Source organism: Neolamprologus brichardi, chromosome 2, assembly GCF_056152115.1.
Source record: "Neolamprologus brichardi isolate AB-2024 chromosome 2, ASM5615211v1, whole genome shotgun sequence".
In the NCBI taxonomy this organism is placed as follows: domain Eukaryota; kingdom Metazoa; phylum Chordata; class Actinopteri; order Cichliformes; family Cichlidae; genus Neolamprologus; species Neolamprologus brichardi.
Genome location: NC_142105.1, coordinates 19,124,125 through 19,149,005, shown reverse-complemented (window position 1 = coordinate 19,149,005; position 24,881 = coordinate 19,124,125). Strand labels below are relative to the sequence as shown.

Genomic DNA, 24,881 nt, shown 5'->3' with positions numbered 1-24,881 from the left:
TTCTGTAACTCCATTTATATTAAAGCTCAGGAGTGAAACAAACATATGGCTTTAACATTTTCCATACATTTATACAGAGGTCATCCCTGCAAGTGGTGTGAAAGCACTTCTCTGCACCAGCCAAGAAATGATTAACACTGTTAGCTGCCTGTAGTCAAACGGGGGGGGGAAAGCCACAGTGAGTGTGTTCGGGCCTGCTGCCTCTCTGGAGGATCCTGGAGGGTTTTAGCTGCAGAGCTTTGGGGCGAGCGAGAGGAGGAGGGGAAGCTGATCTGTTCAGGGGGGCTGCAGAGACCACAAAAGGACCAAGTATGCAGGCATATCAGTCTCAGGACAGAACGAGTGACCAAAAAAAATACTTAAGCATTAATAAGAAAACCCTGATTTTTCTTTTTTAAATAAATAAATAAATAGCAAAAGCATATAGTTAGACTTGCAGAGTCCTGTAACGCTTGGTGTTAAGTAGCAGGTCACTGTGTTCATTTGACCGCTTACAACGCCTCTTCCATTTGGCTGACCACATCCTCTTCATGCCACATCCTGTTTATTTCAAAGCTTCTAAGATAGAGCAATAATGTGCTGCAGTGTGCATTAACACTTCTGTCGTCGCAGACAGGAGAGGCTGCTGATCCACACTGTAAGACATGCACTGGTGCTGGGACCTGCACCTGCTGACAAAACAGAGAGAGAAAAAAAAAGTAACCATGAAACCAAATCGCATTAAGGGAGCATTAAGACAATTCAGTATTTCCCTCTGAGGAACAAAAACCTTCTCTTAAAAAAGGTCATGGAGCTCAGTGAAGCAGCAGTCCTGCAAGTATGTAGAGAAGAAAAAAATCAAGGTCTTTTGAAGTATGATGTAAGTTTAGTACAGTAAATTTTTAGCACAGGCTCTGTACACCTATTGAGCACAACACTGTGCCCAGCTGCCTAAAATCGTGTTTGTGCCCCTTTTGCTGCCAAAACAGCCCTGACCCATCGAGGCACGGGCTCCACTAGACCCCTGAAGGTGTGCTGTGGTATCTGGCACCAGGACGTTAGCAACAGATCCTTTCAGTCCTGTAAGTTGAGATGTGGGGAATTTGGAGGCCAAGTCAACACCTCAAACTCATTGTTGTGCTCCTTAAACCATTCCAGCAGAACATTACCCACAACCTAACAGCGCCTTCACCAGCTCACCTTATTCCTATAGAAGCGTTTCCATACCCAACAAACTGTGATGCTCTGTGTATTCTGACACCTTTCTGTCAGAACCAGCATTAAGATTCCAGCAGTTTGAGCTACATGAGCTCGCCTGTTGGATCGGATCATGCGGGCCAGCCTTCACTCCCCGTTTGCATCAGTCAGCATTGCCTGTCCATGACCCTGCCAGCAGTTCACCACTGTTCCTTCCTTCCTTTTTTTCCTTTTCTTCCTTCCTTTTTTTCTTTTTTTTAATCAGAGATCAGATTATTATGCCCTCTCCTGCGAGGTTCCTTTGAAACATGTATACAGCTTTAAACTGCACTGCTCACTGCTCATGTATGCAGGCCTAAGCCGGTATCTGGTGGCAGTTGTTCAGGCGTTAATATTACAGTGAAACTTAATGCTGCCGACGAGGACAGCGTGGGCTTCAAACACATCTCCAAAGACTGTGTGCTGCTGTAGTGCAGTTTTTAATTCTTTGTATTTTGTCCCATTCGTCAGTGAACGCTGACACCGTGCAAAAAGCTTTTACCTATTTGCCTGAAAGCTCCTTCTTCATGCAGGATTTGAAAGAGACAAACTTTTCCTCCACTCGGACGCCCTGTGAATTATGTGCGAAAGGGGAAAGAAAGAGAAAGAAAGTCAGTTTGATTTGAAGAGAAGCCACTAGATGGCAGTATAGTGCCATATAAAGCTCAAATCTTTGAGTTGTGTTTCAGTGACAAAATGCAGCAGGAGTGTAATTTAAACATGACTATGTGGTGTATCTAAGGATACTGCAAGCTAAAGAAAAACGGCACAAAATCAGCCTTTACTTAAAGTTAAAATTAAGCAGAACACATGACGATTTTGTTACTAGAAGCTGATCAAGTAGAGGAAATTCTTTACAGTACCGCTGAATGTAAACATGCATATTTGAGTTCTTAATTAAACCGTATTTTCCTGTTTGACTCTGATTTATGTGCTCACCTTTGAGCCCATTTGCACTGACAGAGAGAGTTAAAGAAAAAAAAAGCAGAAAATAGATCAATAATGCATAAAAGCCCTCAGCTGTCCTACCCCAGCACCGCGGTGCAGCCGGTCCTTCATGACACCAACAAACTCCCTGTGGCTGAGCTTATTGTCGTGGTCCTCGTCGAAGATCCTGAAGACAGTGCTGACCAAGTGGGGGGTCAGTTTGATGCCGGTGGCCACGTACACTGCTCTGGCAAATTCCTCTGCAGGTGACACATTATCACATGTGTATTACCAATGTTAACAGTATCAAACATCAGTATCAAGCTTTGGATCCTCGCAATTATGTGGATCGTACTTTGATACCATCCACCTAAACATTGCTGCAGTCCTGCCACGCTCCATGATTCCCTGGATCTCCATCCAACTAAGCATCTGTGCGATATGTCAGACCAAGGACACGAGGCGCCCTCAGAAGGCCTTATTTATGCCCTGAGTGGCTCCAAGCTGTTTTGGTGGCACCATCACCATATTAGGCTGGTGAATCTAATGCTGTGGTTGGTCAAAGGAACAATATTATAAATATTAAAGCTCTCTCAACTTTTAAATGAAAGTCAGAGAGGTTAATTTATTCATGAAGAGCACAACTCAGACTGGTGGAGCAATTTACGACACTCTGTGCAACAAATAAATATACTTCTATTTTAATCGAATGGATTTAAGACTCGAGTTCTACACAAAGCATCAAATCACATTTTAGACAGGAGCAGCTAAAGCGCAGGCTGAACACTTCAGCCAAAGTCACCTATGAGTGAAAGGTCATCGAGCCCATCATCTCTGACCAGCCTCACAAAACACTCTTGTAGCTGCATGGGAGCAAATCCCTCCAGGCAGGTAACCTCCTGCACTGGAGGCTGCTTGAGCAGTTGTAATCTGTTAATACACTCACATGTAGATTCAGTGTTCAGGTGTGGATTTACTTTTTTTGGCTCTAGCTAGATGATGGCACCATTTTTTTCGGATCTGTTAATGGTAATGATGCTAAGGAGACGTTTAAACTCTGCACTTTTTGTCTCTTTTTACAAACATAAAGAAATTTAACATTAGAGTTGGAATGATCATAAACTGTAGTTATTTATGATATCACAGATTTTGACGTCATGCGACAGACTGGCGACCTGTCCAGGGTGTACCCTGCCTCTCGCCCTGAGACAGCTGGGATAGGCTTCAGTCCTCCCGCAAGCCTGAAAAAGGTTAAGCGGAGTAGAATGGATGGACGGATTTTTCTCGACTTAAAACTCTTTATAATTAGTCCAGGTAGACTACGAAATGCTTGGTCCTTTCTATAGAAGTTTAGAAGTTGTGTTTTTGGTTTTCCCCCATGAGTCAGAGACAGACAACAAGAAGTCAGAGAGACAAAATACAACTAAAATCACTTTAAAAGCACCTTCTGTCCATGCATCCACAATGTGAGACGTTACCTTGCCCAGTTGAGCGGTTGGCAAAGTTGTACATTTGCATGGCGATGGTAAAATCCTCCAGGTTGTTAAGGAATTGGAAGAAGGACCGAAACTCCTCAAAAGTGATTCCCTGCACAGGAATAATAACCAAATAAAAAAGCAAAGCTTTTATTCACGGACACGATACCGCCGAGACACGTAAAGCAAACAAGACACATGTGTCAACACTCCGGCACCGTGTGCTAAAATTCACACAATGCGTAATCTGCTTTCTTTTATCTTGTGGGGAATCCTTTAGTGTGTGTGGGACCTTGGAGTCATCAGATAGATAACACACCCAAACAGACAAAGTATACATTGCTGGATTTTCCCTGTGCGGTATGGACATGCTGAGCTGTCAGCAGCGGGTGAGGAAGGGGGGGAGGATCGTCGCTTTTGGGAAGAGGTCAGGCCGTTTGCAGACTTTTCTAAAGCAGATTAACCTGATACTTGAATAAACAAAAACAAAAGTGATGAATCCCCAAACATCTCAGGCTTGGCTGATGACTATAACACCGAGCCCATTGATGTCCACTCAACCATCCTGCAGCTACTAGCTGCTTCTCTCGCCGGGGGCCCAGCCAAACAGACAACACACTCAGCCGAACAAATGGAGTAATGACTAATCTGTGATGCTTTGCTGTTTTAACAATGTGAGAGCCATAAAATATCTCTCAGCGTAATGACGAGACCCACTTGATTATCAATGGAAATCTAGCAACAAGCTACTCCAGTTGGCTGAGGAGCTGCTGGCACCTTCTCATGCGGGTCAGCGTGCCAAGAGGAAAAACAAATTCAAGCCAAAATGAGGCTGTTTCACTCAACAGCTAATTCACAGAGCGGCATTAAAAGGAAGAGATGGATGAAAAGTTTCCATGTTCATGTAAACCAATATCTTCGCAGACTACTTCGGGATTAGAGCCCCACATCACCACGCGAGGATCCAAACTTTGTCTTTGTAGAAGAATCATGATTCTACAGAGCATCTGGTGAAAAGGCTGCATAGCTTTTGGAAATCCCCTCCGACTGCTGGACTGATGTAGTGTTATGACTTTTGCAGTTGTTTTTATTGGGGTTTAGCAATTTTGAAGCTTTGTGTTTTATTCGGGCCACACAGAAGTGGGAATTCTTTCATTTTGGGAATTTAACAAGACGGCACAATATTTTGTGGCTTTACAAGGTCTTATCTTGTCTGATGTAGTAGTTTGCCAATTAGCAGCAACACATATCTTCCATTTAGGATAGAGAGTATACTGGACTATAGGGGCGATATCATTCCCATGTATACTTAAGTGCAAACTGAGTTAAATTAAACTAACCATCTTCAAGCTAAAGTTTAGCACAAACAAATGTCAACCCTCTTTTCTTATACTCGGCAGCTAATTACAGAAAGCATGCAGTGAAATGCAGAAATTCTGAGCTGCGGCTGCTGCTGCAGAAAAACAAAGTCAATGCACAGTTGCCAAAAACTGCACTTCCCTGTGTGGCCACTTGAGGCTCCAAAAGCAAGCCGACTCATGGGCATCTATACAGCAGGGGGGACAATGTATACAACCTGCTGCAAAAATTATTTGGTCACTATAGCTAAATCTACAGCAGCCAGGCAATTTAAGAAAACACAAGCAAATAGACAAAATGCTGCAAAAGCACACAAAACACAATGTTTCGGTTTTGGTGTTTTGTTGGCTTTTCTGTGCTTTTGCTGGTGTTTTCTCGGGCTGCAGTGCGTTTGACTTCTCAGGGCCACCGTATATTTACCCCTTCATAACAATTGTACTGAAAGAGTTGAGTTGAGTTATATGCATGTCATATATAACATGCATATAACTCAACTCTTCCAACTAAATGAAGGTTAAAGGTTTTGTGACAGCATGAATAAGACCACGGCCTTCATCATGCTGTATGATGAAGGGCATGGACACGTCAATATGGTATTTTATTTTTTAAAGGTGCAACACTTTAAACTTCGGGTGACATGAGAGTTTTCATTCATACAGGCTATAATGAAAATACAGATGTACTTCTTAAATTCATTGTTAGGAAGTAGGGGGATTATATTATACTGTAGGTTAAACCTTGTTCTTTGAGTAATGTTGACAAAGGGAAATTGAAGGTAAAAGCGCACCTTTTCATCTGGTATACTGTGACGCATGTTCTCCAGATACCCGCTAACATCCTCAACATTGGTGTAGCAAAGGAGGACCTGAGCAAAATCTTCCTCGCCAATGGTGGGCATGCCTTTGGAGTAGGAGAGGAACTCTATCTCAAGCACCTCTGTCTGCAGGTTGTCCATGAACCTGAAGGAGTGAGACAGACGGCAGCTGCTGACAGGAAACGCCATCGCCAGAAGCTTGGTACAAAGGAATACTTAACATAGTCAATAACAAAACCACTAACTGTCGGTGGGTTAGTACGGTACGGTATGAAAATGATTAATGGCCATATAATAGCGTCAGATAATGATTTTTTTTCCAGGGACATCGTCATTAATCACCGAGCAAGCAACGGGTTTCTCAACTCACTTGTAAAAATCCTCAAATTTCAACTCAGCTTTGCCTTTTTTCCCAAAGAAATGCACCAAGAGTGTGGTCTCCGATTTTAAGTCCACGTTCTATGAGAGGGAACAAAAGTTCACAGCATTAACACACAGATTTAGCTACAGACTGCAAAACCACACAATGCAACAAATCCCACTGATTACTGCAACCATTAAAGCAGAAACAAAGTTTCAACAAAACTTCCCATCCAGCTGTCAGGTTCAGCTTTTGAATGTTTCAGATTTAGCTCGACTCAGAATTAATTAATTCTCCTTTTTAACAAACGTGTGCCATGCAACAGAACCATCAGCCATGCCACGCTTCTTTCTGTCGACGCGCCATTTAAAAAATTCAAACCACTGATCAGACAGATGCGTAAGTGGAGAGCGCGCTCTGCTGCGCTCCCTAACACATTATTGTCAGATTCCAGCAGAAGCATGAGGAAACTGAGATGATGCACAGCATCGTTTTGGTGATTATTTAGCAAAAAAGCAGCTTAAAAAAGTGCCCGGCTACCTCGGTGAGATCAGAAAACAGAACTTGACTTGTGCCACGTCTGAGAACATCCCACATGCCTTGGGCAGCCACATGCTGACCGTCTTTTTTTAGAACCTGTGGTAGCAATCGAAGCACAGCTGTTAGAAGACATAACACATCTGGTTCGTGTCACCAAGAGAAGGGGAATGGAAGGTGGATGCACAGACTCAGACGGTACACGGCGTTACAGGCGGGAGGATCGAGGAAACAGAGCGAGATGGAGAACTGGGCAGGCGTACAAAAGAAAGACAGACAGGTGAGCTGAATACCCACAGAGACAACGGGGACAGACACATGCAGAAACAGCGCGGGGCTGACACCTGCGTATCCAAGAGGCTGATCGTCCCTGACATGAGCCTGTGCTGCAGCGATGCATGCAGCCTCTTGGCAGGGATGTCGAGCCAACGTGGCTAACACATGTCCAAAGCATGCGAGGTGTAAGACCTGGAGGAGGATTCATGCCGGGTCAGCGCTGAAACTGAATCCGACAATATGTCATCGTTTGATGCTACACTGCAAAGTAAATGCAGGCAATGAAACACCTTCCATCTCCAGAACTGTAGTGTTTTTTTGCCCCACGTCACATCCACTGCTCGATACTTACTGGAAGCCACACTGCTGTATTTTTCTCAACGAGCTCGGGCTGCTTAGATCTTTGATTAATGGATAATTACCATTATTACAGTTTACACTCCTTCCTCCTCCTTCTGCCGCGGAGCTACTACAGCTGCTCCAGAAAACATTTTCTCCTTACTGATGTGCAATAAAAAAAATTAAAAAAAAGATCACAGGAAACCAGTCTTCCATTTAGTGAAGAAAAACAAATGTAACTCCCACTTATGAACCAAAAGATGTTGGTCCCCTCTCATTCTCATTGTTTATTATTTCAACCCATCATTTCTTGAGCCTCAAGGCCTCTCAAGTCCCGACATCACCTCCCTGAAAAACAAAAGTATGACAAAAACCAACCAGAAGCAGCCAGCTGCTGCTGACACGTGTTCTTAAGTGTGGCTTGCTTCATTTCATAATATTTATTTATCTTATTCAGTTCTTTTTTTCATCTCTCAGGCCCGAGGGAGAAAGCGAGACAGCTGATAAAACAGCTCTTCCTCTACGCCTCAGTGCTTCTTAGCAAAGAGGGAGATGTACGGCATGATCCCGCAGCTAATTACGGAACAGCTCTTTAATGCTCGCCGCTGTTCCCATCTCATCCCATGAAAATACTCTGAAACACTTGTAATTAGAATATGCTGGGGAAAGCCCAACCGCAGCACTCAAGACGTGCCTGTTATGTCTTATTGAAAAGGTTTGACTTTTGAACTCTGTGAAGGAAAGACACCTACAGTAAAGCAGAGGGAATCAAAACACACAAAAAAGAAAGAAGAAGACACACCTACAGGTAAAGTGTTCAAGCAGCGCTCTGTGTTAGCTGCAGGCTCTCCTATGTGTTTGCAGAGCGGCTTTCACAGTGCTTCTGCTGCTCCTGTCTGACTGGCATCTTCATGGTCAAACCCATCTCTAAAGGTAACCTGAGCCTAAATACCACTCCTCAAGAAACTGTAAAAATAAAACATGTGGGTCCGGGCAAAAGCGGTGTCAGTCTTCAGGTAAGAGCTTTTTGAAGTGAAATCTCTTGCCCAACACTGACAAAAGGCGAGTACATAAATCATCTGAGCTGCACCCCTCCTGCTTTTGCCACACACACAAATATGAGATAATTCTAAAGCACAGAGTGAGGTATTTCGGATTTCACTGAATGTGAAGTGAGGTTATCTCGGACAAATACGGGTGGTGTCAGCCCCTCAGAAACATGTATATTTCCTATGATAACTCAGGTTAAGGAGACCACATTCCAGAAAGCGTGCAGAAGCGGCGCCGTTTACAGGCTACATACGCTGCGAGCCTGGGATTTGTGATTTCCATAAAGCTGCAGGCTCTGAAATGCAAAAGAAAAAAGACGGCAGGTGAATTAGTGCAGAGTGTGAGCTTATAATTCACAATGTATTTTAAAACAGGAAGACAGCTGGAAAAGACATTAAGTCGAGACAACGTGTCTGACAATGGTCCCAAATTACTGTTAAGCCTTATAAATGCACAGCCAGCTCATCCTGATCTAGAGAATCCATTCTAATTATCTTTTTGATAGTTATACGGGCGCAATTTTAATTCAAGGCCGTCCAGAGACGCTAACGTTTGTCCCAGCAGAATAAGCTCCTCTATGCTGCGTTCTTATGAGATAAGACCTCAAAGAGTCGCTCTTATCGCTCTATTGAGCTCGCCCTGTTTACATCCACCTGCATGCAGTGTAAGACAACTCCAAAAAGATGAAAGCCTTAGGCATGTTTTACCCTGTATGACCACCGTCACCTCTGTGCAGCGAGTGCTCTCTCAAGTGTCTCAAGCGAGCACAGACCCACACAGTCTGATCTGACCTCAATGTTGAGATTCAGACTGATGTCTTTAAATCTGCATTACTTCTTTTCTTTTTTTGGCACTAATGCGGGAAACAGAGCAGGCAGTAAACACACCGTCTCACCAGCTTATTAAGTTCATATGAGAAGAAGACTGACAACATTTCATTGGAGGTTTCTGAATGTAAATCAATCATTCTCCTTTCAGCTCTGATTTTGGCCTCCACCAACTCCTCAGGGACAATATGGCTCTTTAGCTGCAAACTATGTTCTGCTCTAAGGGGGCAGCATTCGATGGATTTCTAAAAGCTCTTTTTTTCTTAGTTGGAAACAGTTAAAAATAAACTGTTGTAGCCCATAAAAAATAGCTAAATATATAAAAAATAATGTTTTGTTTCAGCTCTGTCAGTTCACACCAATTCCCAATTTGTGGTCAAAGCGCAAAAATGCACTGAATAATGAAGGGATGAAAACTGCAGTTCCTCAAACGGCCATATGAGGTCATTAATAGTAAACTCCCAGTTAAAATGGCCAACTTAAGTAATGCTAGCAACACTTTTCTAGTGTTGCAACTCAAACCGGTGGCTGCTGTTTGTTGCTAAACTTGTTTGGCATTCAGTTTTATCTCTACCGTTAGCGTATAACTCTCCAGCTCATTATCATGTTCAGTTTAAACAAAAATAGCTTAGCTTGAGGCAAATTAGTGGTGGCATCTATCGTTTCCTCACAACAGCTTTTGTGACACACTGAATTACCACCTTGTTGCATGTTGTTGCCATAGATTGTATGTCAGAGAGAGATGTCAAAAATGTGACTTCACCCACCGGCTAAGTCCTTCAAAGTGGGATTCAGTGTGGAGCCAGAAATGAGCACATCGTGAGTACTGAGAAATTAGTTTAGTTCACTAGCACCTCAAGGCCCTTTATATTGTAAGGTAAAGACACTACATTAATAGAGAAAAAACTGCAACCACCAACATGAGTAAGTATTCTGTGACAGTGGGAAGGAAAAACTCCCTTTTAACAGGAAGAAACCTCAGTCGGAAACACACTCAGGGAGGGGCTGCCATCCGATGATTTGCAAGACATCAATAGACCGTGTCCAGCGTGTGCACAGAGACAGGAAAAGGTGTTAAATTAACCCCACAGCAAGCCTCATTGTTTGTCTGATAAGCGCATAAAAAAACAGATCCAGACCTCCAATAGTTCCTATATGATAAGCTGCAAACTTTGTCACAGTGTTGCTTGTGCAGATGGCATGCAGCATGCTATTCAGGCCTTTTCTGGTGAATCTGGGCTGGTGAAAAAAACCATTAGAGCCACTAAAAAAAGGATTTAAGCTCATACTTGCTGGTCCTGTCTTTGCATATCTTCAGTAATGTCTTTTCTGTCCTTCTTCTTACGGAAAATTTCTTCCAGCTAGGATAGAACATACCATATATTAAACATCAAATCCATGTGATTAAATCTGATAAATCATGGTGATTTCCATACCACCAAGAACTCCCTTTTGTCCACCATTTCATTTCCATCTGCGTCAAACATGTTGAAAGCAATCCTGAAGCCTGCATGGGGCTCTAGAAGCAAACACAATGGATTTACGTCAGACAGGCGCCTTTATATTGCTTTTTTTTTTTTTTAATATAAATTTTAAAGATAACAGAGTAAATCAGTTCAAAGGTATGCTGACTTGTTAAAATGCAGAGCAGGAAGAGGTACTCTGTATAACTGATGACACCTAGAACAAAGACAAAAAAAAAGAAAAGAGTCAAGACAAGAAATAAAAACCTAAATGTTCCTTTTCACCCTCAAAATGGCATCAAATGACTTAACCAGGTAGCTCAAGGTGTTTGCAGATGTTCAAAGTCATGCTGCCGAGATGAACAATCCATCCAAAGAAACAGAGCACGCCTTCAGACACAGGTAATCTCCTCGTGCTTGGCGATAACATCTTAAAAGGTGCCTTTTACTTCATGCTTGGTGTTCCCCTCACACAAACACCAACTTTACAACTGAGCTGACCTATCTGGACACAAACCCAAACAAATTTAAGGCCCGTGGCTTTCTGATCGTATTTGGGTAACAAGGTGTAATACATTCTCGAGTGATCTGTCACTGATTGAGAATAGCCGATTTGGGCTTTGTGTCGCATCCTTCAGCCCCCTTTGTTGTGTGACACGGTAAAGAGAAGAGTAAGTGTCAGGAGACATCTCAACCAATGAAGGAGGATTCTCCCTCCTGCCTCTGAAAGCATTCCCAAGCTTTTGTTTGCTCAGGAAGATAGAGAATCGAGCTAAGATAGTTCTGGGTGACTGCTCTGGATGTTATGGGAAAAGAATTCAGGTACGAGGTTTGCTGCAGGGAGATATTTTCAGAAAGAGGAACACTCGAGGAATAAAACCCAACTAGTCAGGAAAGATTTAGTTATTACCGTCTTATGCTTCTCCTTGGAGCTGGAATCATTTTGCGAATGCACAAACTAAGGTGGGAGAAGATCATCAGTCGTGCATGGAATCAGCCATAAAATCATCTAAAAATATTCTAAAACAAAGCACCCAGCTCTGGCAGGTATGACCCTATAATGACAACAGATCTCTACCTTCAAAGCTTTTAAAGCTTAAACAGCTTGAAGACAGGGAAAAAAAACTTTTAAGATTCCTGCCATGTCTCACCAATACCACACACCTTCACTCGTGGAGGGAGACCCCCCTTCTCCCTTCAAGCTCAGCCTCTGAGCTCAAGTAGATGTTGTTAGACAATACAAAGAATTCCACAAAAACACTTCATACAGAGTGGCAGTCCCGGAGATGTAATCCAATGCCATTCTTAGGCTTCATCATGTCCGTGGTGATCAGGGGGGTGGCCAGTGGGACATGTCTCGACACAGCTGGGTTCAAACAGCTCCCTCATTCTCAAAAGCAATGCTTTGTTCACAGATCAATCTAGTCCTTTTTTCACTGACAAAGCTGCAACGTTTAACAGCAGGATTAAAAGCTCCAAATCCCAGCATTGGCACTTAGCTAAAGCAACACAGGAGGAGAGCAGAACAGTGAGATCTGATGCTCCACTGCCACGTCTGACCTGCTGCGCTCAGAGTTTGAAGGCCCAGGTGGGAACATTAAAAGGGGACTTTGAGTCACACTGACAACTTCAGTTGGGTTTCGTGTGATCTCACAAAGACCTCAGGTTTGCGGCAGTTTCACAGTCTGCTGTTTTCAGCACATATAGGCTAAAGACGTGCAGAGTGCAGTGTTCATGTGTACGGTTTACGAGCTTCAGGAGCCTGCGCGGTGCACACGGTGAAGACTGGGAAGTCACAATGTTGTCGAGTGCAAAGTAACAGATTTCAGTTGAGCTGTCAATGTAAAAACTTAGCACATAAATTCAATAATTTATGCCACCAACAAGAAGTCACTACACTTGAGTAGGTGACACCAGAACATTTTAAAAGCTCTAACCTTCTTCATGTTTTAGCTTTTTAATTGTGCATGGTATAATGAGCATAGTGGCTCATAGTGTAGTGGTTTACAAGTGAAGGATCCCACTGTGTGTTTTGCATACTGTAATTAAAAGTAGAAAACTTAGGGAAAATCTGTCTTGGTTGCCTTTTCTCCTTCGTATTTGTGACGCTCTGTCTGAAATGCAATACAGTCTTCAGCAACTTGTCATTTCTTTATATTTTGTGAGCAAAATGGGAATATTTATTGAAACGTGCAAACATACAGGGAAATATAGTATAAAAGGCGAAAACAGAGTTTGTACAATAACGAGCTTAAAAGTGAATATTTGTATGATCACCTTTATTCTTCAACGCAGACTGAACTCTCTTAGGCAGCTTTCTTTTTATTTCTTTAAGTAGTCTTCAGGAAGAGCTCTGAAACATTCAAAGCTCTTCTTTGGATGTCGGCTACCTTTTGTTCCAGTCTCTGTAAAGATGGTCCCACACTGCTTCAATAATGTTGCGGTCCGGGCTCCGGGGAGGCCAATCCGTGACTGATAGTGTTCCATTGTGTGTTTGTCTATCCAGGTATGGTTTTACTGTGTTGGGAGTATCCCCAGTGTGTCTTTTGTCCAGTCTTACTCCCCTCACATCCAACCAGTCAGCAGATGGCTGCCCCTCCCTGAGTCTGGTTCTGCTGGAGTTAAAAGGGAGTTTTTCCTTCCCACTGTCACCAAGTGCTTGCTGATAGGCCATCATAGGTTGTTTTAACAAGATTCCCAACACCACTGGCTGAAAGCACCTCAAACCATGACAGAGCCTCCACCGTGTTTTACAGTTGGCTGTAGACACTCACTGTTGTACCTCTCTCTCTCCAAAACATTCAAATCAGTCCAGTTCTTGTGTAATTCGGCATACGTACGTCAGCCTTTTGTCCCTGTTTCCCTTCCTTAAGAACGGCTTCTTGACAGCCATCCATCCACTGAGATCATTTCTGATGAGGTTTCAGTGAACAGTACATGGATCAGCTAAAGGGTCAGATGCATCTCTCAGGTTTTGTCTCAGTTTATTAAAGACATGACTTTTCACATACTAATCAACTGCTGAAGATAGTTTTTAAGCCTGGGTATTTTTTCATCCACTTCTCAAGTTTTCTTTTATTTTATGGATACACTGTGCACCATGCCAAGTTTTCAGCTAATAAAGGCGTCCAGTGTCCAAAGAAAAACGCGAAAGAGAACTGTTGCTCACCACCTCTGTTGATCCAGAACGCTGTAAGACCTCATAGTACCTTATTATCCTTGTAGTTCCTAGAGTTTCATCAACTTTCAGAGCCCTCTCATCCCAGTTTGGATTCTGGAAACAGTGCCTTACTATTTTCAACATTAGCTTATAGTTATTGTTAGATAAGGTGACCCTAATTAAAACTTGTTGCTTAAAACTTTCCTTTTTGCTAAAGCATATAGTTAGGGCTGGACCAGGTGACCCTGAATCCTCCCTTAGTTATGCTGCAATAGATGTAGGCTGCCGGGGGATTCCCATGATGCATTGAGTTTTTCCTTTCCAGTCACCTTTCTCGCTCTCTATGTATTAACAGACCTCTCTGTGTTGAATCATATCTGTTATTAATCTCTGTCTCTCTTCCACAGCATGTCTTTATCCTGTCTTCCTTCTCTCTCCCCAACCAATCACAGCAGATGGCCCCACCCCTCCCTGAGCCTGGTTCTGCCGGAGGTTTCTTCCTGTTAAAAGGGAGTTTTTCCTTCCCACTGTCGCCTAAGTGCTTGCTTATAGGGAGTCAAACGATTGTTGGGTTTCTCCTCTGTATGTATTATTGTAGGGTCTACCTTGCATTACAAAGTGCCTTGGAGTGACGGTTGTTGTGATTTGGTGCTGTATAAATAAAACTGAATTAAATTGAACCAAACAAATAATTTATGTACTTGTGTTTTTTGGAGGCTGGGTCTGTGACCCAGCATTTTTCTGTAATTTCGTATTTTCTTTGCTTATATATTGAGATAACGTTAAGTTCTAGTATTATATTAGTTTGACCTGAATTTTAGTCTAGTTTATGTCTCTTCTATATCGCCGGATTTATGAATCTTTTCCTAACATTCGTAACATTTTTAAGTGCTTTTTTTTCAAGAATCCTTGTCACAGGCTGCTTATAGTCATAATTATGTAATTTATGAGCTTCCAATAACTTCACCTTTGAAGCATTTTACTACAGACACAAACAAGCCTTGTTGTGTGTGCTGTACCATCAATGAGCCATTCCTTCACGAAAAGGTTAACTAAATAAGATAGAAACTACGACTCCAGATTGGCACATGGACAACAGAGCACGCATTGAACGAGACATGGGAGGGCCTTAAAAAATAAAATCTCACAAAGGATTTATGTGTACAGCAGGAACACACAGAGCGGGTTCTTTACCTCGTTCACGGAGATTTCTAAACAAATTAGATGATCCTTTCCAAACAGGTGGGGTATCAGCCAGCATCTTGTCTAATTCCTGCAAGAACAGAAGCAAATCCCTAATCTCACATTCATTTCTTAGCCCTTCAGTGTGATGTATTTGCTGGTGTTACAGTACTTTGAGAGGATTTTACACAGATAAGGAGGAGGCTCTGTGAAGCAGCATCAAGGGCTACAAATGACGGGACAACTCACCTTTTTCGTGAGGGACTTGCAGACTCTCCTACCTAAACGAAACAAGGCCAACAGTTAGTCGAGTCAGGAGTACAGGACTGGGAAGCACGAGTGAAAACAAGTGTTTACAGGGACAGAAATATACGCTGTGTTTCCATGAACACATTCCAGGGCCCAATAAAGCAGAAGATAAGCAGAACACATCATAAAAACACCTGGCTGGGAAACTGTGTCGATAACATTGACATTAACCCTCCACCGACACATTTTAAAGCCTCTGTCTGGAATAACGATCACCATCATCATGTTAATAATCCTGCAGATCTTATGTATGGCAGCACTGAACAGAAAAGCATGGCTTTATTACAGCCACACTCCTACCATGAAATTAAAATTTGAGATTAAAATTTAGCAAATAAACACTAAGCAGCTTCACAACAATAACAAATAGCGTGCCACTACCTTTCTGCGTCCTGTTTACCTTCATCATTAGATGCAGCGATAGAGGCCACACACCTAATGTTACGATCAATCACAGTAAGTCAAGACCGCCTTATCATTACATTTATGGTATCTGTACTAAGTTGTTTGGTCTCTGTGGGTCTCTGTGACTTTGTTACCACATAAATGAGCCATAAAAGTAAGGTTGCTGGTAAAGATGTCTATCTTTATGCAGGTGTTATGACTGAAAGCACTTATAGCTGTGTCTAATTGTCCGATGATACTTCGCAGGCCCTCAGCAACAAGGATATTCCGGAAAACAACACCCTGGGGGGTTTTTTTGTTGATGCTTTTTTTTTAAACTGCTATTAAATCATTGCGTAACTGAAAACAATCGGATGAAGGAGTGGAGATTTATCTGGAAACATGACGGACATATAATTAAGCAAATGGCAGCTGACAAAAGCAGTTAATTCATTTGCAGAACAACAAAGCTCATGGAGGCCATGCGGCATCTGCTGTTTGTGAAGTAAATGGTAGACCAGGTCCTCGTACACGGATGACAGAGACATCTTTAAATAAATCAAAGTCAGATAAATCTTTAATAAAACAAATGTAATCTCACCAGAAGAATTATCACCTGCGTTTAGGATGCCACTGAACTCAAGAGCCTGCTTTTCACTGTAAAATTAGCATCCCAGTAAATGATAAGGACTTGTCCCCACCCTGTCTTTGTGATCAGCCAAGGAGAAAAAAAAGATGCTGAATTCAAAACTCCATATTTTACACACATCCTGCAGTCTTAACCAGAGAAACTAAATGAGATTCCTTTGCCAAAGTTCCTGACTCCTGAAAAGTCTGATTTCTGGAATGGCACTTTCCGATATGAACCCCTGCGAGACACAATACAGCATAGTTACAGGTGCTAAATGTTGGTCCAACCCTAACCTGAGGCTCCAGGTAGCAGTCAGTAGCCACTAAAAGCTATATTAGTATGAAAATAATTAACAAGATTATTGATAAAGGTGGAACACAAAACCGTGAGATAAAGAGACGACAGTCAAGTAAAGTGTTACGTCCCTCTGCAGCCCGAACTGTCCTCGCACTGATGATGGTGGACTGTTTGGGTGTTGCATGGGCTTAATTAAACACCTGATGAGGTGTGGGTGGAAGCATGCCGGGTTGGCTTGGGAGGATACACCATTTCTTGCTGTCCATCATGCTCTCCTGGATGTGTATTCAAGAGGCTCTGAGGACTTAAAAATGTTGGCTGAATAACCTGAATTAAAAAGCTAAAATATTTCAGCCAACTTATATGTGCTTCAAGGGCCTGTAACCGTGAACCGTTTTAACAGGAAGGTACAATTTCGTGTTGCTTTGTTAAGTATACTAAAGTTATTTTACAAAAGAAGAAAAAGAAAAACAGCTGATTCTTCCATGGAATGAGCACCCGACCCCTGGATTTGAACCTGGTATGTCTGATCATCAAAAAATGATCAAAAAATGCTTGTTTATTATAAACAAGGCACAGCAGATGGCCCCACCCCTCCCTGAGCCTGGTTCTGCTGAAGGTTTCTTCCTGTTAAAAGGGAGTTTTTCCTTCCCACTGTCACCAAAGTGCTTGCTCACAGGGGGTCATGTGATTGTTGGGGTTTTCTCTGTTTCCTTTGTTTTATTTTAGGGTCTTTACCTTAAAATATAAAGAGGTTTAATTGATTTTATATAGATAAAATAAACTGAATTGAATTTTACATTGTGGCTTTATTTACTGAGCTGTAAGAAAAGAACCAAAACTCAATTTTACCATTTATTTCAATGTGCTAAAGCAATACACATAGGTGAACTGAAAAAAAGTTTTTTACTGTCAGTTTCTTGTTCTAAGGTCTCCAAAGGTCCTATTGGCTCAATAAAGGACAAAGATTTAAAAGCAGATAGGGATTATTTTCAATATTTATGAATTGTTTGACCGTGTAGTGAAAAAAAGGAGGAAAACACACTCTTTATAGCCCCAAAGGCCACACTGAAATCTTCAAGCTAATCCTGGCATTTTATAAGGTAGAATAAGTAAGAGATTAATTGACTGGCTAACCATTTGACCCGAGCACCAACACTCATTCCTTCATTCCTTTCAAAGGACATGTGGCACTGTGTTGTGAGCTGGCTGTCAGGAGCTGACTCACTCACTTGGTTCGCTCAGAGTGACCGACTCGATGAAGTTCAGTGGAGTCATGTAGAGCCGTCCTTCGTACTCCACCGAACTGAACAGACGAAATCTGTTTTCATAGGAGGACATGTAGGCATCTCCATCATCCAGACCGTAGGTCCTTGTCTGCAAGCACACACACAGACACACACGCGCCATGAAATACTGCAAATCATATCAGTGATTATAGTGTCTGAAAGATGCTTCTTATGAAATCCATGGAAGCTTTTTTCTGTCACGAAAAGCTTCGCTCACATGGCACAACAAAGAAGCCCATGCTTTAATTCGGTAATGGGGCGCATGTTATGTCAGCCTTATTTTTCATCCCTGCACAGCAGATAATGTCCCTACAACTGCTCAAACCCAGGCAGATCAGAAGGCCGGACTGGTGAAGACAGAGTGGATCTCTCTGTCAGGTGGCACACCGCCAGGTCCACTGGGCACAGAGCAAACACCCGGGGAATGCGTGCCCCCCTCTGCTTAACCATTAAACCCCCTCTAACCACCCCCGCCTCTCATCAAATATCACCATGTCCGCCAAACTCTGGTGTCCAGTTTTCTGTGTCCCTGGATCCCCCCTTTATGTGGACACCAGTTGAGCCTAGCCACAGATATCAGAGAAGCAATCTTTTCGCTGCGTGGAGCCAAGCGAGCACATCACACATGGTTTACGAGTTTGTTTACATCTCCCAATGATCTGTAAAAATCTTGTTAGCATTGTCGACACATTTCTGCAGTGCTGTGTAACAGGACACAATGCACGCAGGTTAAACAATTAGAACCAGGTTGCAAAAGTCTGTATATAAAGCTTATAATTGGTGCTGAAAAGAATAGGTATAAACAGAGACCTGAATCAGAAACATTTAAAAATCTGCTGAAGTGACAGCAATTACTTGTTTCTTTGGATTTTAATTTATCTATTTATTATTTATTTTTTTCAGTTGTCCTCTTTGTCTAAATGCTACTAAATATGCTTTCCAGTGTGTTTTAATCCTTTAAAGCCAATATTTGATACGTGAATTCAGGTTTTATTTTTTAGATTTCTACATCATCAGTGTGATTCCCCCTGATGCAGCAAATATGACACAAATTAAAACTCATATATGCAAATTAATATTTAATTTTTTTATCAGAAGGTTCACAAAAAGGATTTAATTTTCTGGCAATTACTTCATGGTTTAAAGAAGCTTTAAAGAATTAAAATGACTCCTTTGTGTGTTGTTCTGGTTTACATACAAAGAAAACATAATATTTAAAAAAGATTGTAACATCCAGTCCTGTTTAGATAAGATGATCACTTACTGGCCACTTTATTAGATACACTTGTTCAAGTTCTTTTAAACACAAATATCTTATCAGCCAATCACATGGAAGCAACTCAATGCATTTAAGCACGTAGATGCAGTGAAGAAAACCTGATGGAGTCGAAACTGACCACCAGAATGGGGAAGAAAGGTGATTTTTTTAAGTGACTTTGAACATGGCATGGTTTTTAATGCCAGATTGGGATTTTCCCACACAGCTGTCTCTAGGGTTTACAGCGAGTGGTCTGAAAAAGAGAAAATATCCAGTGAGCAGCACTTCTCTGGGCAAAAATGCCATGTTGATGCCAGAGGTCAGAGGAGAATGGCCAGATTACTTCGGGCTGATAGGAAGGCAACAGTAACTCAACACAACCAAGGTATGCTGAAGAGCATTTCTGAATGCACAACACGTCTAAGTTTGAAACAGATGGGCTACAGCAGCAGAAGAACAGAGGCTATAATTCACACCAGCTCACCAAAACTGAACAATAGAACGTTGGGAAAAAAGTCTCCTAGTCTAATGAGTCTCAATTTCTCAAGAGACATTTGGATTGTAGGGCCACAATTTGGCAGAAACAGCATGAAAGCATGATCCATCCTGCCTTGTATCGACAGTTTAGGCTGGTGGTGGTGTGTGACGGTGCAGGGCATATTTTCTTGGCACACTTGGGGCCTGTTAGTAACAACTAAGTATCATTTAAACACTATAGCCTACCTGAGTATTGTATCGATTATACTCATCCCCTTATTATCACAGTCTTGACCTCTTGAACATGACAGTGAGTTCACTGCACTCAAATGGCCTCCACAGTCACCAGATCTCAGTCAAACAGAGCACCTTTGGGATGTGCTGATACAGGAGACTCCTATCGTGGAAGTGAAGCCGACACATCAGCAGCAACTGTGTGATGCTGTCATGTCAACATTGACCAGAACCTCAGAAGAGTGTTTCCACCACCTTGTTGCATTTATGAAATGAAGGATTAAAGCAGTTGTGAAGGCAAAAGAGTGAAACCTGGTAATAGGAAGGTGCATCTGACAAACTGACCCGTGAGAGTATAGATAGAGGAAGTATACTGCAGTATATATCATCATACTACAAGTCATTCAGAGCACTTACAAAATGCTAAAATAGTAAATTATAGGAAAGTATTTTAGAAAACACCACACAGAACAAGTTCTGATATTAACAAATACACTGCAGCACAGTATCTGGTTACAAATGCAGTCAGGTGTTCCTCTTATGTTATCCACCACTTAAATCTACACAGCGGTGCGTACACAACATTAAATGTTCAGTCATGGCCCATAGGCTGTAAGCCAATCAGGCAAAACCTTCAGTCATGGTGGCCACTTGGCCACGCGATCTAGGATGCCTTTTGACCACTTTTTTTTTTTGCCATTTCAGCACCAAACGTCGCGGATAGCTCCTTATGGTAACGACATATAATTATAACTGTCACTTCACGTGCACGAGGCTGTCTTGGTGATCACGTGCTGGGGTTCAGGTTGCTGCTATTCATTGAAGATAAACTGGGAGTATTTTTAATTTCTTTCCTCTGTGTGTGTGTGTGTGTGTGTGTGTGTGTTGGAGTGAGCTGAATGTTGTCGCCATACAGCAGCCGCTGCTTACTTTATCGTACCTTATCGGTGGCGGAAACTGATGGCAGCGCCAGATGCATGAGCCGAGCCTCGACGTGGCTCTTCAGTCCAGGGCGCCTACCGACGTGCGAGCGGCAGGAGTAATAATAGTAATAGTAATAATAAGCGGCGCCGGCTGTGATGCTCGCTCCCGCTGCGATAAGTTTCTGCGCTTTAGTCGCCTTTGAGGGTGTTTGAGGCGGTTTCCGCGCCGTGAACGTCTCTGCTTTGGAGCTGAATGAAACGATAAGCCTGCGCAGTGCAGCCATGGCTGTTTACACTATGGTGTCGTAACCGATATCACGCGCACACACAGAGAGAGAGAGGGAGAGCAGGGGAGCTCGAGCCGTCTGCTACTCGCGAGCTCGCGAGAAATGCCGTGGGTATTTCAAGTAGCTCATGGATTAAAGAGCGTCAAATTTGTAGGAGTGAAAGAACTGCTGGGGGGGGGGGGAACTACACGTAGAGTTATATCTCGTGTAAAAGGTGATGTAAAGTGGCTTATAGTTTATCTTTGCTATATGTGGTTTTATTTTAAGTGATGCACGCGCTCAGTTTAAGCCACCAGCCCACCAACAACCCTCTCTCTCTCTCTCTCTTACTGAGATAAGAGGGGAAAAAAGGCCCTGTAAGGGCACGTCTAATCTGACAGCCCCGCCCACTACGAGTCCTGTGGTTTTGCACCTGCCTCTGAGCACAAAACCTCCAGGAGCTCCTTTTACCTGCACTGCAGCGTTCACCGAGCCCCTTACTTACTGAAACCTCCGCCACGGCACAACAGAGGCGCGAGCATCTACTGTGGACAGGTATGCAACATGCGGGCTGTCTGACCAGCAACTGCAGCCCACCTCCAACTGATGAAGAAGGCGCACCTTAAAAAAGAAAAAACCCAACAACAACCCGGAGAAGTCTGTGCAGCCAGTAGCTGAGATTTTCTGAGTGTTTGATGTCAGGGGAAACGAACCCGAGGCTGTGACTGCCACACGGGGACATGTGCTAAGTAACACAGGAGGAGAAGGGACGTAAACATGCAATAAGGGCAGCCAGGTAGCCTACTACGCAAGAGCGCTCCCTCCGGACCTCCTCTCTGAACTTTACCCGCTGAGCTCGGACGCGATGGCTGCTGCTGGTGGTGGTGCTGCCACTCTGGGAGAAGTTGGAGGCGTCTGGCACGGCATCGACGGTGTCGCACAAGTCGGCTCTCATTTCTTCCTCACGGAGAGCCAGACGCGGCTGGAAGAGCACCTCGTACCTGGGGACAGATTCTCGGATTTAACGCACCTCAAAGGAATTCTCAGGAGGAGGCAGTTGTACTGCAGAACTGGATTTCATCTGGAAATACTTCCGGATGGCACAGTGCAAGGCACGAGGAAGGACCACAGCCGTTTTGGTAAATACTAAGATCATTTTTTTCAAAATATAATTCCACTTGGAGAAAAGTAGTTGAGATTAAACAAATGAGAGAAAGAAAGAAAACGCGCCAACAATGGTATTAGAACAGACAGGTTTCGATCTGATTCTGATTATTTACAAATATTAATTGTGGTAATGAACTGAGAGTTTATCTCTGCCAGGCTTTACAGACCAACTGTGTTATTCTCCTGCAGGTATTTTGGAATTCATAAGCCTGGCTGTTGGATTGATAAGCATTAAAGGGGTGGACAGTGGACTCTATCTGGGGATGAACAACAAAGGAGAGCTGTATGGCTCTGTAAGTATCATTTCACTTGTTCCTGTTGCCCAAATCTTTATTTCTCAATTTTTTCCCCTGCGAGAGACTTTTTCATTCCTCTATAATTAATAATCCTAATGAATAACTGGGATGTGTGTTTCTGTTTTCCCCCACATCATGTTGCAGAAGGAGCTCACGGCTGATTGTGTCTTCAGGGAGCAGTTTGAGGAGAACTGGTACAACACGTATTCATCCAACCGCTACAAGCACGGCGACAAAGGGACGCGTTACTTTGTGGCATTAAATAAAGATGGGACACCAAGGGATGGGACTAAATCCAGGCGGCACCAGAAATTTACACACTTCTTGCCCAGGCCTGTGGACCCAGAGCGTGTGCCAGAGCTGTACAGGGATATCCTGGGACACAGCTGAGAGCTGGAGGCCTGGTCCAGATCAGGAATAGATGCTTAAAAAGCCCTGGCAGGCAGTCATGGGAGCAGAAAGGAAGAAGGAGGGACGCAGGCGGGGATGTGACCGGTCGCAGGCTGGCGAACAGCAGCCCGACCAGCGGGGATAAAGGCATCGGAGAAGGGGGTGGGGGGCCTCTTGTAGGAATGCACGGGCCATCATCTCTCAGCAGCCAGGAGGACAGGCTAGAATGTCTGCACGCTCTGCATGAGGGCATCATTTGTTTCCACAAAAGTACCTGCGTGGATTAGGAGACAAATAAGAAGCAGGGCTGAACGGTTGTGGAGTATCTCCTCGGTTGGACAGAGATTTCAGGTGGTGTGGAGTCTGTGGGAATCTGTGACATTACAAGATGGTACTACAGTGTCACTCAGAGAGACGTAGCTTGATCAGAAGGACTTTGAAGGAATACAGATTTTTTTTTTAATCTCACCTGTCTTTAGACCTGTTTAAAAAAACTAAGTGTAAAAGCTTATTTATTCATTTTAGATACACATATTTATGTTATATATTTATTTATTTGAGAATATATTTTTACAGCTAGAATTGTAACGATAATATAGAAAACAAAAGCCCACTAGAAACTGTACTATAGAAAAACTGACACACTGAACTGAACTGTCGTTTATTCAGCTAGTACTAGTGACTAAAAAAATATGAAAAACAATAGCAAATTCTTGGAAAAGATTCCCACATCTGGCATGCATTTTATCATAATGTGATTACTTTGAATTACTTTTTGTTTTTTTTGACACGGCAATTATAACCAAACTACTGTTACATTTGAAGTCAGCAAAGTGACACTATAAACAATAAATTGCTGAAATTCTGATTAAAATGCTGTGTTTGTGAGCTTATAAGGGTAGCGATCGCACAGTGTGTTCACCTATTAATCGATATGGAGGGGGGAGGGGGGGGGTTAAAAAAAGGTGTGCTTTACTGGTTAACTTTGCCTCTCAACAGTTTAAACCTGCTTATGAGATCAATGTTGTCTTTCTTTATGGATGCCATTACGCCCGGAGATGAATCGTAGACCTGATGGATGCATAAAACTTCAAAGCTTCCCTCCCGAACGCTCCAAACGTAGAGGACGTGATCGGAGCCAAATAAAATCTGACCTTTAGCTTGGGCCCTGCCACTTTAGTAGCTGCATAAAAAGAAGAGGTCAGGGCGATAAGGATTAAGAAAGTCCTGCTCACCATTTGAGATTTGTAGCCTTGTTGTCATGTCCTATTAAAGAATGTCCAGGTGGCCAAGACATCTTTAAGAAATTGTAGTCTCTCTCTCTTTTTTTTCTCAATATGTCTTTATGTTCAAAATATTAATTGCACATGAACATCAAAAGAAAACTACATTGCAGTATCTCTTATCTGTACACAGTTTCCTCCATGGTTGGGATCAGATCTGTGTTGAAGCATGAAAGATCAGTCTGTGAACTAAGCGTGTGTGAGTGTGTGAGCCAGTGGGGTTGTCTTGATATGGATAGTCAACCCTGCTGCCAACTCTCTCCTGTCTACAGAGTGATACTGTGGGACTTTCCCACCTGCACACCTTGAACATCAACTGCTGTCAATTAATGACAACATCCAGGAGTGGATTATATATCCTGCACGCACGTGGACATCCCCCTGTCCATCCAGTAAACGCACGCAGGCCTTTTCCAGCATGTCTTTCTTTAGACACTCAGTTTTCAAAAGGGGCTTTGTTCCTGTCTTGTTCCATGAGTTTGTCCGTGACTTTGACCTGGAGCTTTTTGCTGTTGTTGTTCCCGACACCTCCAACAATACTAATGTTTCAGTGCAGGCTTTGTCGCCATTGCCTTTGTAGGCACGAAAAGCAAACTTTGTCCAATCTAAGCGTGTAAGCCCCCCCTTTTCACATTTTGAAGGTCATCTCTTTAACCATGCTGGAAATCCTGACTTGTGATACCTGATGCCCA

At 42.9% G+C, this 24,881-nt stretch overlaps 2 protein-coding genes across 5 annotated transcripts; one reads left to right on the top strand and one right to left on the bottom strand.

Moving 5' to 3' along the window:
* Positions 1-408: 408 nt before the first annotated feature.
* micu3b (mitochondrial calcium uptake 3b) lies at positions 409-21,110 on the bottom strand. 4 transcript variants are annotated; one of them, XM_006781807.3, is made up of 15 exons: positions 20,805-21,110; positions 17,839-17,983; positions 15,235-15,266; positions 14,998-15,076; positions 10,813-10,860; positions 10,617-10,699; positions 10,470-10,541; positions 8,607-8,648; positions 6,692-6,787; positions 6,161-6,249; positions 5,764-5,935; positions 3,621-3,729; positions 2,245-2,402; positions 1,718-1,786; positions 409-671 (listed from the first exon to the last, which is right to left on the bottom strand). In XM_006781807.3, the coding sequence occupies exons 1-14, from the start codon at positions 21,069-21,071 to the stop codon at positions 1,718-1,720; spliced, it is 1,461 nt and encodes a 486-aa protein (XP_006781870.2). In that variant the 5' UTR covers positions 21,072-21,110; the 3' UTR covers positions 409-671. The 4 variants fall into 4 exon arrangements, with proteins under 4 accessions (XP_006781870.2, XP_035766333.2, XP_006781871.2 ...); XM_035910440.2 differs by having other exon boundaries at positions 409-668; XM_006781808.3 differs by lacking the exon at positions 6,692-6,787.
* Positions 21,111-21,339: 229 nt separating this feature from the next.
* On the top strand, positions 21,340-23,692 carry fgf20b (fibroblast growth factor 20b). Its single transcript, XM_006781809.3, has 3 exons — positions 21,340-22,192; positions 22,410-22,513; positions 22,661-23,692. Exons 1-3 carry the CDS (start codon positions 21,919-21,921, stop codon positions 22,904-22,906), a joined length of 624 nt encoding a protein of 207 aa, XP_006781872.1. The 5' UTR covers positions 21,340-21,918; the 3' UTR covers positions 22,907-23,692.
* The last annotated feature ends 1,189 nt before the right edge of the window (positions 23,693-24,881 follow it).